Source organism: Odocoileus virginianus, chromosome 20 (genome assembly GCF_023699985.2).
Source record: "Odocoileus virginianus isolate 20LAN1187 ecotype Illinois chromosome 20, Ovbor_1.2, whole genome shotgun sequence".
NCBI lineage: Eukaryota > Metazoa > Chordata > Mammalia > Artiodactyla > Cervidae > Odocoileus > Odocoileus virginianus.
Genome location: NC_069693.1, coordinates 14,264,351 through 14,282,175, shown reverse-complemented (window position 1 = coordinate 14,282,175; position 17,825 = coordinate 14,264,351). Strand labels below are relative to the sequence as shown.

At 39.3% G+C, this 17,825-nt stretch overlaps 2 protein-coding genes across 2 annotated transcripts in view; one reads left to right on the top strand and one right to left on the bottom strand.

Annotated features, from left to right (window-relative positions):
- The window catches only part of LOC110123647 (zinc finger protein 568-like), a 22,840-nt gene extending 20,479 nt beyond the window's left edge, over positions 1-2,361 (bottom strand). Inside the window, 2 exon segments of the mRNA XM_020871769.2 lie at positions 400-468; positions 2,042-2,361. Of these exon segments, the coding sequence (XP_020727428.2) occupies positions 400-468; positions 2,042-2,181 (209 nt within the window). The 5' untranslated portion in view covers positions 2,182-2,361.
- Positions 1,462-17,825, top strand: LOC110123639 (zinc finger protein 829). The gene is given in 6 exon segments (XM_020871749.2): positions 1,462-2,069; positions 3,060-3,133; positions 5,906-6,032; positions 6,335-6,430; positions 12,241-12,408; positions 12,411-17,825. Coding segments are annotated over 5 exon segments (1,233 nt in total). The 5' UTR covers positions 1,462-2,069; positions 3,060-3,100; the 3' UTR covers positions 13,220-17,825.

Genomic DNA, 17,825 nt, shown 5'->3' with positions numbered 1-17,825 from the left:
GCAGAATCTAAGATACACAGAGCCAAGTGTAAAGTTCTACTTGGATTTTTGACTGCAAAAGAAGGGGAGGGGATTCACATCCCCATACTGTTCAAAGGTCAACTGTATATCATGGCAAATGAATTACTACTAATTTCAAGTAATTAAAATTAGAGGAAAGCAATATATCAGATAAGAAAAACATAAAATGGGTGGATCGTTTGGAGTTCAAGTGTTCTAAAATCTTATTTAGTTTGGGTTTTGATAAACACGCATGTTAAAAATTCAAGGATAGGAAACCAAAGCAGTGGAGAGAGAAAAGGGGATAAGGTAAACCTGCATAATAAAAAAGATGGCATAATAGAAAATAAAGCAAATTTTTATCAGCAACCACAATAAATGTAAATGAATTAAACTCACCTATTAAAATAAGTCAAACAGGATAAAAGGGGGGAAAGCCCAGCAATATGCTCTTTATAAGAGACAGACCTGAAGTATAAAGACATAAAGGGAAGGGGTTGTAAAATGAAATTCCTGGAAAATACAGTAACAAAACCCGAAAAACAATATTAACAGACAAAAGAGAACCGTGGACTAAGACATTCACCAGGATAAAGAGACATGTTTCCTAATGATGCAGATTGAAATCTTAGTCCCAATTCTTCACTCCCCTCTAACAGGATTAGACATTCACACTTTTTGCCATTTAATTTTGCCTTGCCCTCTGACTGTGGGTGTAATTAATGTTAAGCTTAGGCATCTGTAACATTAGTATACTTGGGAGCAGAGGTTTTTATGATTTCTTGTACTCTGGTGATTCACCAAGAGAAGAATATGTCCTGGTAACCATTGTCCTTTTTTCCTGAGTTGCATAAAGACACCTGTGGAGCAGGTCTGAATGGATTCTGCAGCCCAGCCCTCCAGGCAAGCCCAGCCTACATAACCTGAACAGAGATTCTGCAAACCTGTGAATAAGAGAATAAATGCTTGCTGTTGCATGCCACTGAGTTTAAAAGTGGTTTGTTAGGCAGCATTACTATGATCACAATAACTAATACAAATAATAAAAGAAGCCACAGGAAGATGAAATAATAAATCTGAAAAAGATCACCAAGGGAAACTGGAAAGTAACAGAACACGGCTAAGTATGGCTAGGGGCGGGGTGCAAAGAGGGTTGGGAAGCAGACTAAGAGAGAGTGACGAATGGGGAGGAAAGACCACGTGAAACCAGATACAGAAATTTCTTTCAAGCGGTTGCCAATTATGCCAAAAGGCGACACAGAAGTCAACTGAGGTAAGACAAGAAGCACTACACATCACAATCACTTCATCCCAATCACACACACTGTAGATCTATCTGATAATCACGTGGACAACACCGCACGTTATCATAAATCACAATCACAAACATCACATGACACAAACATCCCATCACAATTACTCCATCACACCCACATAACCACACCCCTCATCATTCTCATACCATCACAATCTCTCTCTCTCACACACACACACACACAGACACACACACAGCATCGCAACTCCACAGACCATCATAATCACACACACACACTCTAACTCTCCACCAGTTTCTTGTTCTTAGAACTCCAACCACTCTCCAGGGGCATATTCCCACCCGGAGCAGTCCGCACTGCCACTATTCCACTCTGGGCCTCCTTAAAGGCTCCGCCCCGCCAGCCTCGCGCGTTGCTTCAGCCAAGAATGTTTCAGGCCCTCCTTAAAGTCCCGCTCCGAGGACGCGGTAGCGTCACCTGCCGGAAACACCCGAAAGCGCATCTAGCGCGCAGTGTCTGGGAGGCCGGGTGAAGGCGACACTCGGGAAGCCAGGTGCGGGTAACTCCGAACCATCCCTCTGCGCCCGCCTCCCAACGGACGTTCCACAACACAACACCTCCCAGAAGGTCCCGCGGCCGGAGTCAACTTCCGGCCAGAAAGGAGCAGGCGCTTCCTGTGTGAGGGAGGGGGTGAACCGGGTCCTATCGGGTGGCTGAGCCCCAGCGTGCTGAGATACCGCGAATTGCAACTCCGAGACCTGGCTAACCTCTGAATTGAAGGAGCAGTCGTTTCGGGTGGGTCCAGGAAGGGCGCTGAGAGGAATCGGCCTTGGGGACAACTCTGGACCACATTTCCCAGAGGGCCTAGCGGCCTGTCACTCTTCTCGCGGGAGCTCGAAATTTTCATCACGACTGGCGGGACCGTTAGATCCGTGAGGCCAGAGATCGTGGGCCCCTGGGGACCTGGTTCAACTCTGCAGGTTCGGACCCCGGGGGACCCGAAAGGTCTAAACTGAAGAGACAGGAGAGCGATACGGAGCTTCTGTGCTGGCGGAATGGAGTGAGAAGGGGGGGTTATGCGACCCGTGTGCAGATATAGGATGCCTATCATTGTGGCATTGTGACTGTGTGTCCCTATGGTGGTACGTGCTCGTAACACCAAGACAGTGGGGTGCCTGCAACTGTGCTAGTGTAATTATGCGTCCTGTGGTGAGTTAGCGATTGGGTCTGTGTTACAACGTTTGACTCTCTATGTGCGGATGTGCAGTGTGTCTTAAGTATGACTGTGCAGAATGCATGGGCTTCCCAGGTGGCACTAGTGGTAAAGAACCTGCCTGCCTATGCAGGAGACTTTAAGAGACGCGGGTTCGATCCCTGGGTCAAGAAGATCGTTAGAGGGCATGGCAACCCACTCCAGTACTCTTGCCTGGAGAATCCCATGGACAGAGGAGAATGGTAGGTTACAGGCTATAGGCTTGCACAGAGTTGGACACTGTTGAAGCGTCTTAGCATGCACGCACGTGCGGAATGTGCGGGTCTGATCATCTGTGCGGTTGTTACTCCAGAGCTCAGTTCTTAGGAAACCTCTGTGAAGTTTGGTTTGATTGGAGTCCTCAACAGCAGTCACCTCAGCTTTCTCCTGAGACATTGGGAATGGACGGGACACCCCATTTTCCTCTGATCTCCTTTACCTGTGTGTACTGAGGGGTGAGGATGAGGATGGGGCTGGGCTGCGGCTGACCTGTGACCTGATCAGTGTCTTACCATTACTTTCTACTCTCCCAGTTATACCCTTCTCCAGGTGAGGCTCAAAAGAGAAGGAAAGAATGCATGATGAACTTCTGCAAGCAGTGTCCAAGGTATGTTGGGATTTACTCATTGTTTTCTGTCTTCTGAAAGTTAATGCTTGATAAAGGTATATCATTTGATGATAAGTTCCTATGATTTTCTTATGGAAAAAAGAATAGTTGAACCTGCTACTGAAGCACAGTAACTCCCATATACCTTATGTTTACTTATTTGGAAGATGGCTCCACTTCTGTTTGTCAAATTTTTTTCTTTTTAAATGCAATATTTATTATGACTTTAAAGCATGACTTATGTTAGAGAGTTTAAAAACAGAATTACCAAGAAAAAAATAAAATAGGACCACTCAAATAACTGGTGTTAATATTTTTGTGTATTTTCATTGTTTTTCCAAAATCAGATTACACTTCATTTACCATTTTGAGTGATAGTCACTCAGTCATGTGTGACTCTTTGCGACTTCATGGACTGTAGCCTGCCAGGCTCTTCTGTCTGTGGAATTCTCCAGGCCAAAAAAGTATTCTGTCACCAAATGATCTTTGTAAATACAATTTTTAAAAGGTACATATTATTTTTTTCATGAATGAGTTATAGTTTATTCTTCGAATCAGTTGTATGAGACATGAAGTCTTTGCTTTATCTCAGGAAGGGTGTGGAGGGCTGGCAGGGAGCTAGAATTTTGGAGTGTCCTTCTAACTAGAACAAAAATATCTTGATTCACTTATGTTTCAACATGTCTCATCTTGGGGAACTCACCAAATCACAAGGCTATCAATCACGTTATTATTTTTTTATTTGAGTGTTAGAGTGTACCCAGGTAGAAGAGTCAGAGTAGGGATACTATTTTCTCAAGGTATAAGTTTGGAGCTGAAATTCAGTTCTCATGGAACTAAATTTGGAACTCTCAATTTTAAGAATGTGTGTTTGGTACAGAGGCAAAGAAAATCAGGATGAGAATTAGTCTTCTCAAATAAGCTTAAGGCCTTTCTATCTGAATTTCTTCAGAAACAGTTGAGTCCTTCCAATCCATTCTCCTGTTTCAAAGCCCAAACAGAGCATCTGGTTCCCCTCTCCCATCAACCTCTAATTATACTCACCAGCTCTATATTGAAGATACTGCCCAATATTAATACTCTAGGGAGGTAGTATACTGCAGTGGAAAATAAATTTTACACTTGATCTTAGCCAAAAGGCCGAGAAGCGATGGAAAATAAATAAAGGGAATAAAATTAAATTTGTTTTCAGAAGCTAACGTAATGTTTAATCTGGAAATATCTGAAACATTCCCAGTAAAATCAGAGAAAGACAAGGGTACGCATCATTACCAATGTTATTTAACATTGTTCTGTAGGCATTAACCAAAGAACTTAAACAAAAGGAAAAATTAGGTTATAAATTAGAAAAGAGGGTGTAAGATTATTACTTATTGCAGATGATGTGACTGTGTACCTGGAAAACCAAATCAGCTTATAACCAACACTCTGAAATAAGCAGGACTTCATAGGAAGCAAGGAAAAGAATATTTTTTTTCCCTAAATTTTCACTCTCAACTCTATGGCTAATTTTTTTTGTTGCCCTGGATAAAAGCTTGTGCAGTCCCTAAAATTGTTTTGATCACTGTTCGGTAGTTTTTGGTTATTTTCAGTCACAAGATCAGTTTTATTTTAGTAATTACACTCTCTGGTTGAGTGTAATAATGTGCAAATTTTATTTAAAGCCTGTTCTCTATCTCAGGCTTACTTCAGGCCTGCACAATGCAAGCTTGCATTGTGAAGAGGAGGACATATGGTCTTAAGCTGCTTTGTTTCCTTAACCTGAACTCCTTTCTTTGCTGCACAGTCAATTTCTTTCACATAGTCCTTTATCCTCCTATTCCTAGGTATTACTCTCTGGATCTGCTCCCAGATACTATTCTGGGCCTTGCCTTTTACAATTATACTGGACTTCGTTCACCATTCTCATGTTAGTTTCCTAGCTTGTGAATATAATACCTTTCATTTGCTTATTCTCTAGTTTTGATGGAATACATAAGCCAGTACCTTCCCAAGAAAAGCTGGACAGGAGAAAATTTAACATTCATTCTCTATGAATCTAGAATTGTCTTGAGCTAATCTTCATACTAGCTTGGTATTTAATCTTGCTTGGTATATAATCTTCATATTAACTTTGACTGAGTATTGAATTCTCTGTCAAAATTCATTGTCCTTTGTAATATTAAAGGAATTAGAGACTTCCCTATTGTTCTAGTGGCTAAGACTCTGCACTCCCAAAACAGGGGGCCCAGTTTCAATCCCTGGTCAGGGAATTAGATCCCACATGCAGTTAATTAATTAATTAAAAGATAAAGGGATCATTTCATTTTCTTATTTAAAATAGTGCTGTTGAGACATCCATTGCTGTTCCAATTTCTGAAAATTTTTAATATGATCCACAGAAGCTTTTAAAAAGTTCTGTTTTTCCCTGATATTCTGAAATTTTACTCCAAAATATAACATAAAGTTTATTTTTTAAAGTTTATCACATTTCCCCCTCTTTTAGGGCTTAAAGGGAACATGGGAAGGGACTCTCATTTATGCAGACTTTACTGTGGCCAGGCACTGAGCTGCAGGCTTGCTATTTCATCTCATTGGAAAAGTCCACTCTATTTGCACACTCCTAGACAGATCCCTCTGTTCATAGCAGATATGTCTTGGCTGATGTAATAGGGTCCAGCTCCTTCAGTTTGCTTAATAATCTGTCCTTTTCTGTAGAGCTCTCTACCATCTCATCTACTACCATCATTTTCTTCTCTCCTTCCATTGTGAAAGCATGTGTGTTATTTTCAGGGCTCAGTGATGTTCAGGGACGTGTCTGTAAACTTCTCTCAGGAGGAATGGGAATGCCTGGACTCTGGTCAGATGAATTTATACAAAGAAGTAATGTTGGAGAATTTCAGCAACCTGGTTTCAGTGGGTAAGGATGACTGTCTCCCCAGTTCAGAGTCTGCTCTTGGGAATGTCTCCTTTCTCCACTGTGAATTACTCATTCCAGGTAACTAGCTAAATTCCTGCTCTCTGTCCCCCAAGAAATGGTTGAGTTGGAATGGAATGGAAGAGCTGGAAATGGACAGCTCTGTTGGGATATGGCTTAAGCTTCATCTTTATCTTTTCTTTGGTCTTTCCTGTAGTGGCATCTCTCTTGATCACCAAAGGACTGGATCTGATTTCTGGGACACCAACAGCATAACCATGTCCCATGTCTTTTCTTGCGATCAGGACTTTCCAGTTCTAAACCGGCTGTGATCTCCTTATTGGAGCAAGGAAAAGAGCCCTGGATGATTGACAGAGAACTGACCAGAGGCCTTTGTTCAGGTAAGTGAGAGATGACAGTGCAGGAATAGAGCCTGAGGAGATATTACCTATAAGATGTTATCAGGAAACTCCCTTCAAAAACCCAAAGCCTCGTCCATAAAAGATATATCTTGTTTTTTTCTCTTATACTTTTTTCTCTGTCCAATGTAGGAAGTATTAATGCCTTCCTTCTTCATTTCCAAGGCAGTTATTCTACCCACTTTTTAGATTTCATTCCTTCATAGGATATGCTGCATTTAGACTTATGTGACAGTAGATATTCCCACTCTAAGAAGTGTGTGTGTGTGTATTTGTGTTTTCTCTTCCAATACTGGTTTTCATTTTATCTACTTTCCAGAAAATTACTAGCTGTAATTTTCAGAACCCTTTCCCAATCACTCCCCTCTTTAACCTCCCCAAAAATACATACTATCTTGACTTCTAACTCTATGAAGTAATTTTTGCCTGTTTCTGAGCCGCATGTAAGTGGAATCATACAGTACTTATGCTTTGTTTTTTTTCTCTCAACTTTATGGGATACATCATCCATGTTGTTGCATATCAGTTCAGTTCAGTTGCTCAGTCGTGTCCGACTCTTTGCAATCCCATGGACTGCAGCACACCAGTCTTCTCGGTCCATCACCAACTCCCGGAGCTTGCTCACGCCTGTCCATCAAGTCGGTGATGCCATCCAACCACCTCATCCTCTGTTGTCCCCTTTTCTTCCTGCCTTCAGTCTTTCATCAGGATGTTTTCAGATGAGCCAGTTCTTTGCATCAGGTGGCCAAAGTATTGGAGTTTCAGCTTCAGCATCAGTCCTTCCAATGAATAGTCAGGACTGATTTCCTTTCGAATGGACTGGTTGGATCTCCTTGCAGTCCAAGGGACTCTCAAGAGTCTTGTCCAACACCACAGTTCAAAAGCATCAATTCTTCGGTACTCAGCTTTCTTTATAGTCCAACTCTCACATCCATACATGACCACTGGAAAAACCATAGCTTTGACTAGACGGACCTTTGTTGGCAAAGTAATGTCTCTGCTTTTTAATATGCTGTCTAGGTTGGTCATAACTTTTCTTCCAAGGAGCAAGTGTCTTTTAATTTCATGGCTATAGTCACCATCTGCAGTGATTTTGCAGCCCCCCAAAAATAAAGTCTGTCACTGTTTCCATTGTTTCCCCATCTATTTGCCATGAAGTGATGGGGCCAGATGCCATGATCTTAGTTTTCTGAATGTTGAGTTTTAAGCCAACTTTTTCACTCTCCTCTTTCACTTTCATCAAGAGGTTCTTTAGTTCTTTGCTTTCTGCCATAAGGGTGGTATCATCTGTGCATCTGAGGATATTGATACTTCTCCCAGCAATCTTGATTCCAGCTTGTGCTTCATCCAGCCTGGAACTTCACATGATGTACTCTGCATGTAAGGTAAATAAGCAGGATGATAATATACACGCATTTATTGCATATAGCTAGTGTTGGTTCATTCTCAGTGCTATGTGGTATTCCATTCTATGGATATATATTATATTATTTATTCTGTATTGCTAATTATTATAAATTAAGTATCCTTTCTACTATTGACTGTTTGGTGGTTTTCCAGTTTTTAGCTATTTTACATAATGCTGCTGTGAACATCTATGTACATATATTTTGGTGCATATATATATACACATTTCTTTTGGGTGTGTACACAGGAATGGAGTTACTGGGTAATAGGATATGTATTGGTTCAGTTTTAATAATGCCACTTTTCCAAAGTGGTTATGCCAATTTATATTTCCAATAGCGGTATGAATGTTGCTATTGCTCTGCATTCTTGCCAGTTCTTGATATTGCTAGACCTTTTAATGTTAGCCATCCTGTGGTATGTTTGTGTGCATGTGTGTGTGTGTGCATGTGTGTGTATTCTGTGACTTGCCCATTTAAATTCCTTGGTTCTGTTCATTGGGTTGTCTTTCTTTCTCTTAGTGATTTGAAGAAGCTCTTTGTATATTCTGAATATGAGCCCTTGTAAATATCTACCTGTATTGCTTACTTTTTTATTCTCTTAGTGTTATCTTTTGATGTTATTAATTTTAAGAAGACAAGCTTACCTATCTTTTCCTTTATAGTTGTTGCTTTTTGTGTTTTGTGTAGGATTCACTGCCTACTCCAAAATCCTGAAGATACTCCCTATGTTATATTCTAGTAGCTTTGTTGCTTTACCTTTTACATTTAGATCTCCAGTTCCTTGGAGCTGATGTTTGATGTAGTATGAGGTAGGAGTCAAATTTCATTTTTTTTTCCCCCCAGGTGAATATGCAGTTGACCCAACAAGGTCTACTGGAAGGACTTTCTCTATATAAAAGGCTACTTGGCCATAAATCAAGCGTTGCCATATCTATAAGTCTGTCTCTGGACTTTATTATGTTCTGTTTTCTTGTCTACCTTTGTCTGAATACCACACTAGAATAGTATTATAGCATTTTCAAAAACCTGCTCACTGTTCTGTGTTATTGACATTGTTTCCTCTATTCTTTTCCATGAGCACCTTTATTTTTCAAAATTTCTTTTATAACTGTAGTCCACATGTCCTAGTGACATTGCCCTTCGGTAAAATTGCCTGCTTTCCAGTACTTTTAATGTATATTAGAAAAAAAAATGTTTATTAGACATACTTAACAGGGCATTACACTCTAGTTTTGAGGCCTTTGTTTTTCCCTTTTTCCTTTAAATGCTATTTAAGTTAGTAAATAAATAAAACTCCAAAAGTACAAACCTTTAATAAAGCAAAGTCATGAACTGAAAATACATCAAAATTAAGAATTTCTGTTAAATGAAGGACACAAAAGATAAGTTTAATGCAGAGTAGATTGGAAGATAGTTGCTAATTAATAGGAAGAAGTTAGTGACCCAATAAAAATACTGATAAAGGCTAATGAGGTTAAAATGCTAATTAATAAGCCTTTCAGATGTTGACACTTAATAATTACAAGTGCAAATGATGACAATAATGAAATATCACTTTTTACTTACTATACATGGAAAAGTAGAAAGCTGGATAATGACAGCTGTGAATGGGGACGTAGAAATTCTTATGCATTCTTGTGAAAGTATAAAATGGTTTTGCCTTTCTCTATAGTCATCTGTTACTACTTAAACTAGTATACATATGCCCCACTTTTGAGTATATATCTACAATTGAAAATCATACAAAAGGATAAATACTTCATGTCTTTCCAGTGCCATACCAGTGTATTTTTCAGGTCCATTTGAGGATTATTTAATTATCTGGGGAAATGTACCTTCATTTCACTTATTATTTGCTACTCATTAGGGACTGAGTTCTCTTAAAATTAGATGTTAAATTTAAAAAGATTGGTAAGTTGCAAATGATTTGTCTAGTGGAAAAGGTATCTTGGTAGGAATAGGATAGTATCTTATTATTCTTATGTAAAAGGGTTATCCCATTATCTTAAAGATTTTTATCTTTTTTTCTGTTAATGTGGCTGATATCACCATCTGCTTTTATGCTTGCTTCTGGACATCCTGGGCTTGAAATAAAGATATTGTACTACTGCACTCTATAGTCACCAGTGAAGTTGCTCAGTCGTGTCCGACTCTCTGCAACCCCATGGACTGTAGCCTACCAGGCTCCTCCATCAATGGAAATTTCCAGGCAAGAGTACTGGAGTAGGTTGCCATTTCCTTCAATAGCACAACCACTTGTAGCGGATGCACACACGTGACAGTGTACACCAGACACGTGAGCTAACTTATGTGATTGGACATGTGAAAGATGTACTTTTGCATTTTTGAAAGTTGGCAACTTGAAGGTTCGTCTGTAAGGGCTTACTCTATTGTTTTCTCCATTCAGCCATTCTCTTTTTATTTGAGAGTTTAATCCATTTACATTTAAAGTTATTGTTAATAAGTAACAACTTACTATTGCTATGTTATTATTTTCTGTCCTTGTAGTTCTTTTGTCCCTCTCTCCTCCCTTGCTGCCTTCATTTTCTTTCTTTTTTTTTCATTTTCTTTCTTTATTTGTATCCATATGCTTTGAATCCTTTATTTTTCTTTTGCTTATCTTCTATAAGGTGTTTTCTTTGTAATTATCATGGGGCTTTCAAAAATATAACAATATGTTTTATGCTGATAACAGTCACATACAAAAATAATTTTACTTCTCATTATCCACACTTTGTGCTATTGACCTTGTACCCATCTGGTACATAGATTAGTTCACCAACCAGGAACCTTCCTTCAATCCTTGCCAAGTATTTTACTGGAGTGTCATTATTTAAGCAAGTGTGACCAGCCCCATCCCTTGAAACAAAGGATCCACTGTGAATCACCTCCTTATCATAAAGTCAGATATGATCAGATGACCCTTGTAGTGAATAATGAAAGATAATCCAGTGGTTTTTGAAGCTCTTTGAGGAACTGGGAACAAAGACCAGATACATTTTTTTATATCACAAGTATGTGTATTTTCTATTAATTCTTTCTTCTCAGTTCAGTACCAATGTACTTGCCTATGCTAGATGTTCCTGAGTCCAGATTTTTCTCTGGTTCCATTTTTCTAGATTTGTAGTTTTCTTTGAGAATGGAAAACTATAATCATCCTTTTCTGTGGGATGGGGAGGAGATACACTCTTTGAATTCATCCTTCAGCTTTTACTCTGCTCTGCACTCTGCTATTAGAAGTGACTGATGCCTCCAGTTCTTATGTATTTAAAGGGATTTGCACCATGAATCGATACTGTGGAATTCACCCACTGGAGCTTGTTTGGTATTCTCTGGTCTGCAGTCACTTATCACTCATCCATTGACTTTCCAGTTTCCAAGTTCTGTTTCTTCTCCAGTATCTTTTATCCTCATGGGGTTTTCCTTTCCCCTTGTTAAGCTTTTAGTGTAATTTTCTTATGGATTCATGAAAAGCTTTGGTAAACTTATACCTACAGTCTGCCATTTTTAACAGAAATTATGCCCCCCTTTTAAAAAAATACAGTTGTCCCTCATTAAGTCACAAATTCTATATTTATGAATTTACTTACTCGCTGAAATTTATTTGTAAATCCCAAATCAGTACTTAACAGTGTTTCCATGGTTATTAGCAGATATAATGTAGAGTGGGGAAAATCCTCTTTTCTCACAGGGACTGTTTCATTCTTATTTTGTACTTTCTCACACTAAAGCTGCCTCCCTTCTTAGTGACTGCCATGACTTGAAGATTCCATTTCTCTCTCCCAGCATCAGCATCACAGAATTCAAAGGCAAACTGTTTTCACTGCATCCCCAACATATACCAGGCTCTATTCACAGAAGTGATTTACCTGTCTACCATTCTCACCAGTTTCATTCAGCTCCCTAGACTTGCTGTGGGCTATCCCACAGTGTGAATTTGCCGACAATATACCCTTTGCTTAAAGTCACTAACCCTCCACTATCCCCATTTATACATTTAAACACATTTATTCCTCAGTAGTCCTGAAAGCATGGCAGTTATCCACAAATTACAAGACATAGTATGGTGCTCTGTGAGTATGTGCTTATATAAATGTATGTATGCTTAGAATCACTGTGTAATGTGGAGGAGATCCCTGAATAGTGTGGACTCACTGAAGTTGCAGGTGATTCTGATCCCCACCAGGTTCTCTTCAGCTTCCTCTGTTGCCTCTCCTTAATGTCTGTGCTTTTCTTATCAATTTTACAAATTGCTTAGCCATGTTTGAGAACTATCTGTTTACTTTCCCATATATTATTTTCAGTTTAATCTTTGCATTTCTCAGACGTTTAACCTTTCCCAGAATAAGAAAAATAAGCATATGCCTTTCTGTTTTCTTTCAGACCTGGAATCCATGTGTGAGACTAAGTTATTGTCTCTAAAGAAGAGACATTTTAGTCAAGTAATATTTACCCATGAAGACCTACCCACTTTTTTTCAGCCCACATTTCTCATTCCACATCAAAAAACTATTAATGAAGAGAAATCCTGCGAATGTAAAATATATGGAAAGGCTTTAATCAAAACTCACAGTTTATTCAACATCAAAGAATTCATTCTGCTGAAAAAAATTATGAATGTAAGGAGTGTGGGAAATCCTTTAGTCGTGGCTCACTTGTTACTCGACATCAGAGGATTCACACTGGTGAAAAACCCTATGAATGTAAAGAATGTGGCAAAGCTTTTAGTTGTAGTTCGTATTTTTCTCAACATCAGAGGATTCACACTGGTGAGAAACCCTATGAATGTAAGGAATGTGGAAAGGCCTTTAATTATTGCTCAAACCTTAATGATCATCAGAGAATTCACACTGGTGAAAAACCCTATGAATGTAAAGTATGTGGAAAAGCCTTTACTAAGAGTTCACAACTTTTTCCACACCTGAGAATTCATATTGGTGAGAAACCTTATGAATGTAAGGAATGTGGGAAAACCTTTACTCAACAGTCAAGGCTTATTCAACATCACAGAATGCACACTGGTGAGAAACCTTATGAGTGTAAGGAATGTGGGAAGGCCTTTAGTAGTGCCTCAACACTTACCAACCATCACAGAATTCACACTGGCAAGAAACTCTATGAATGTAAACAATGTGGAAAGGCCTTTATTCAGAGCTCTGAACTTATTCAACATCAGAGAATCCATACAGATGAAAAACCATATGAATGTAATGAGTGTGGAAAGGCTTTTAATAAAGGCTCAAACCTTACTCGTCATCAAAGAATTCACCCTGGTGAGAAACCTTATGACTGTAAAGAATGTGGAAAGTCCTTTGGTAGTCGCTCTGACCTCATCCGCCATGAAGGAACTCATAATGGATAAGTGATAGTTCCTTTTGATAAACTTGATAGTAATATTTTTAAAACAGTGATGCAAAAAAAAAAAAGCAAGGAAAAAAACTGAAGGTTCTTCTGTGTAATAGTTTCCTAGGGCTGCTGTAATGAAGTACCAAGTACCACAAAACAAGGTGGATTAAAACAACAGAACTTATTCTCTCATAGTTTTTGAGACTTGAAACCCAAAATCAAAGTTGTTGGCAAATTTGGTTCCTTCCAGGGACTCAGGAAGAATCTGTTTCACACCCTTCTCCTAGCTTCTTATAGCAGCAAGTTTTGACATGCCTAGGCTTATCAAAGCATTGCTGCTATCTCTGCCTCCATCTTCACACTGCGTTCTCTGTGTATCTCTGCATCTGTTCTGTTATACAGATACAGGTCATGTTGGATTAGGGCTCACCTAATCTTAAAGGACCTCATCTTAACTTGATTTTATCTGCAAAGACCTTATTTCCAGGTACTATCACATTAACATACCAGGGGTTTGGACTTCTAACATAGTTTCACCCGTTACACTATTAACACTATTTTTTCTAATGTGTTTGTAATTTTATACATAATATTAATCAAATGTATTTTTTAATGTAAATAATGTGAATTCAAGGTCTAAATTAAACCCCCTTTTCCCTCAAAAATTCTATCCCCAAAATTCTATGTTTTAGGACCATCTTTTCTATTTCTGTGGCCTACATAATACTACACTGTAAATTGTGTTGCATAGGCTGTCTTTGAATTCATGGTGGAATTATAAATTTGTATTTGAAGGCAGCTCTATTCTTCTTTTGTTAGGTTAATATTTTCTTGTTGTTAAAAAAAAACAGGGCACAAAGAAAAAAAGATTTATAAGCCTGTGAAACAGAAATGACTTCTTTCAAATTATCATAATATATCCTTGCAGGCTTTATTTAATGTAATCATGACATACATGTTGTACTATAACCTGCTTTTATGCTACTGTTTAAGTACAGGTGTTTATGTATTATTATTTTTAATGGTGTCATAATCTTTTCTGTGGTTGATTCTCATTTTGCTAAATAACTACTGATAAACATTTTGGTACCTGTTTAAACTTTTGCATTTACAGAAGTTGCCTTCTAAATGCAACTTTAGTACTTTTTTTGTTTGAAATTTCAAAACATTTAATTTCAATGTTGAAATAACTAATGAATATTTTCTCCCTGTAAAAAATTGCCAATAATCCCCAATTCCCTCATAATCACTATTATGAATTTATTTTTATCCTTGGAAAGCTTTTTTTTTAAAACCTTTTTAAAAAAGTTTTACGTGCATGTGCACACACAACCAAATATGTAAACAGTTTAGAAAAAGTGTTGCTTTATTCGTTTTTGTGTGTAATTACCTACTAATGATGGTTATGTTGGATTGCTGTAACGATTTAACTCATTTGAGTTAAGTGAAAAATGGGAGTCTTACCCAACATATCGTAAGAATGTAGCTGGTAGTTATCCAAAATTAACATTAATATTTTCAACATTATTGTTTATGGAAAGGACTTTTACCATGTTTCATCATATTAACACCTTAATTTATATCAAACAGTTTATAATGAAAAAAGAACCTATGGCTGTAATGTTTGCAAAAAAGCATCTTAGCAACACTTACTCCGTATTCAACATGAAGTATAGAAAGAAAAATAAAACACTGAGAAAATCTGGAGACAAAGAATGGGTGAATAAGCCTACATTAACACCTTGTACTTCAGGCTGCACAATTATCTCATACCCAGCAAAAAACCTATTGATCAAGAATAGTTGAAAACCCATTTGTCAAAAAAGAGAAAGACATGAAATATTAAGTTAATAAACACTTCCTTCTCAGAAAACCTGTAGATCATATTTTCCAGAATGGGAAAAAATTAAATATGGTAACAACAATATCTAAATATTGACAACGCTCCTCCAAATGTTGGGGCTTCCCTGGTGGCTCAGTGGTAAAGAACCCACCTGCCAAGCAGGAGATGTGGATTCAATCCCTGGGTCGGGAAGATTCCCTGGAGAAGGAAATGGCAACCCACTCCAGTATTCTTGCCTGGGAAATCCCATGGACAGAGGAGCCTGGCAGGTTACAGTCCGTGAGGTAGCAAAGGTCAGACACAACTGAGCAACTAAGCACGCACACACAAGCATACAAGCACATTATGTAGGAAAACTTTTGGGGTTTGGCAGGCAACTAGATCTATATTTAGATTAGAATGTATAGACTGGGACTTCCCTGGTGGTCCAGTGGTTGAGAGTTCTCTTGCCAGTGCAGGGGAAAAGGGTTTTATCCTTGGCCCAGAGTTGGACACGACTGAAGTGACGCAGCAGCAGCAGCAGCAGCAGAAAGATTTCACATGCTGCAGGGCAATTAAGCAAGTGCGCCACAACTAGTGAAGCCTGTGCACCCTAGAGCCTGTGCTCTGCAGCAAGAGAAGCTGCTGGAATGAGAAGCCTAACCATGGCGACTGGAGAGTAGCCCCTGCTCCCTGTAATTAAAGAAAGGCCCCTGCACCAACGAAGACCGAGCGTGGCCATGTGCCGTGCTTGTGTGCTTAGTCACTCGGTCGTGTCTGATACTTGCGACCCTGTGGACTGTAGCCCACCAGGCTCCTCTGTCCATGGGGATTCTCCAGGCAAGAATACTGGAGTGGGTTTCCATGCCCTCCTCCAGGGGATCTTCCCAACCCAGGGATCGAACCCAGGTCTCCTGCGTTGCAGGCGGATTCTTTACTGTCTGAGCCACCGGGGAAGCCCAGCGCAGCCATACATAAATTTAAACAAAATTTAAATGTATCGGCTTGCTGATAGTATCAGGAAATCCCTAATAAATTAACTAAATATATAAGACAAAATGTCAGAATAATGAAAGCAAACTAAATTCAAACGTAGAAGAAAAGACTTCCCTGGTGGTCCAGTGGTTGCCATGCCAATCTTCCAATATAAGAGATGAATGTTTGTTCCTTGGTTGGGGAACTAAGATCCTACATACCTCTTTGTGAGGAAAAAATAAGAGATTGTCAAGAGAATGAGAAGACAATTCATAGGATGGTATAAAATGTCTCCAAATCATATATCTGATAAGAGATTAATATCTAGAGTATATAAAGAACTCCAAAAGCAATATGAAAAAACGGGCTTCCCTGGTGGTTCAGCAGTAAAGAATCACTGCCAATGCAGGAGATACAGGTTAGATCCCTAATCCAGGAGAATCCCACATGCTTTGAAGCAGCTAAGCCTGTGTACCACAGCTATTGAGCCTGTGCTCTAGATCACGGGAGCCACAACTACTGAGGCCTGCTCCTTAGAGCCTGTGCTCTGCAACAAGAGAAGTCACTGTGATGAGAGGCCCAAGCAACAAAACTAGAGAGTAACCCCAACACTGCAAGTAGAAAAAAGCCCAAGCAGCAACAAAGGTCCAGAACAGCCAACAATTTTTTAAAAAAACCTGATTAAAAAATGGGCAAAGGTCTTGAATAGACGTTTCTCCAAAGATAGTATACAGATGGCCAATGAACACAAGAAAAGATGCTCAATATCACCAATCAGTTCAGTTCAGTTCAGTCACTCAGTCGTGTCCGACTCTTTGCGACCCCACGGACTGCAGCACAACAGGCTTCCCTGTCCATCGCCAACTCCTAGAATTTACTCAAACTCCTGTCCATCGAGTCGGTGATGCCATCTAACCATCTCATCCTCTGTGTCCTCTTCTCCTCCTGCCTTCAATCTTTCCCAGCATCAGGGTCTTTTCAAATGAGTCAGTTCTTTGCATCAGCTGGCCAAATTATTGGAGTTTCAGCTTCAGCATCAGTCCTTCCAGCGAATAGTCAGGACTGATTTCCTTTAGGATGGACTGGTTGGATCTCCTTGCTGTCCAAGGGATTTTCAAGAGTCTTCTCTAACACCACAGTTCAAAAGCATCAATTCTTCAGCGCTCAGCTTTCTTTATTCCAACTCTCACATCCATTCATGACTACTGGAAAAACCATAGCTTTGACTAGACCTTTGTTGGCAAAGTAATGTCTCTGCTTTTAATATGCTGTCTAGGTTGGTCATAACTTTTCTTCCAAGGAGCAAGTGTCTTTTAATTTCATGGCTATAGTCACCATCTGCAGTGATTTTGGAGCCCAGAAAAATAAAGTCTGACACTGTTTCCACTATTTCCCCATCTATTTGCCATGAAGTGATGGGACCAGGTGCCATGATCTTAGTTTTCTGAATGTTGAGTTTTAAGTCAACTTTTTCACACTCCACTTTCATCAAGAGGCTTTTTAGTTCTTCTTCACTTTCTGCCATAAGGGTGGTATCATCTGCGCATCTGAGGTTATTGATATTTCTCCCAGCACTCTTGATTTCAGCTTGTGCTTCAAGTTAAATAAGCAGGGTGACAATACTGCTTGACATACTCCTTTCCCTATTTGGAACCAGTCTGTTGTTCCATGTCCAGTTCTCACAGTTGCTTCCTGAGCTGCATATAGATTTCTCAAGAGACAGGTAAGGTGGTCTGGCATTCCCATCTCTTTAAGAAGTTTCCACAGTTTGTTGTGATCCACACAGTCAAAGGCTTTGGCATAGTCAATAAAGCAGAAGTAGATG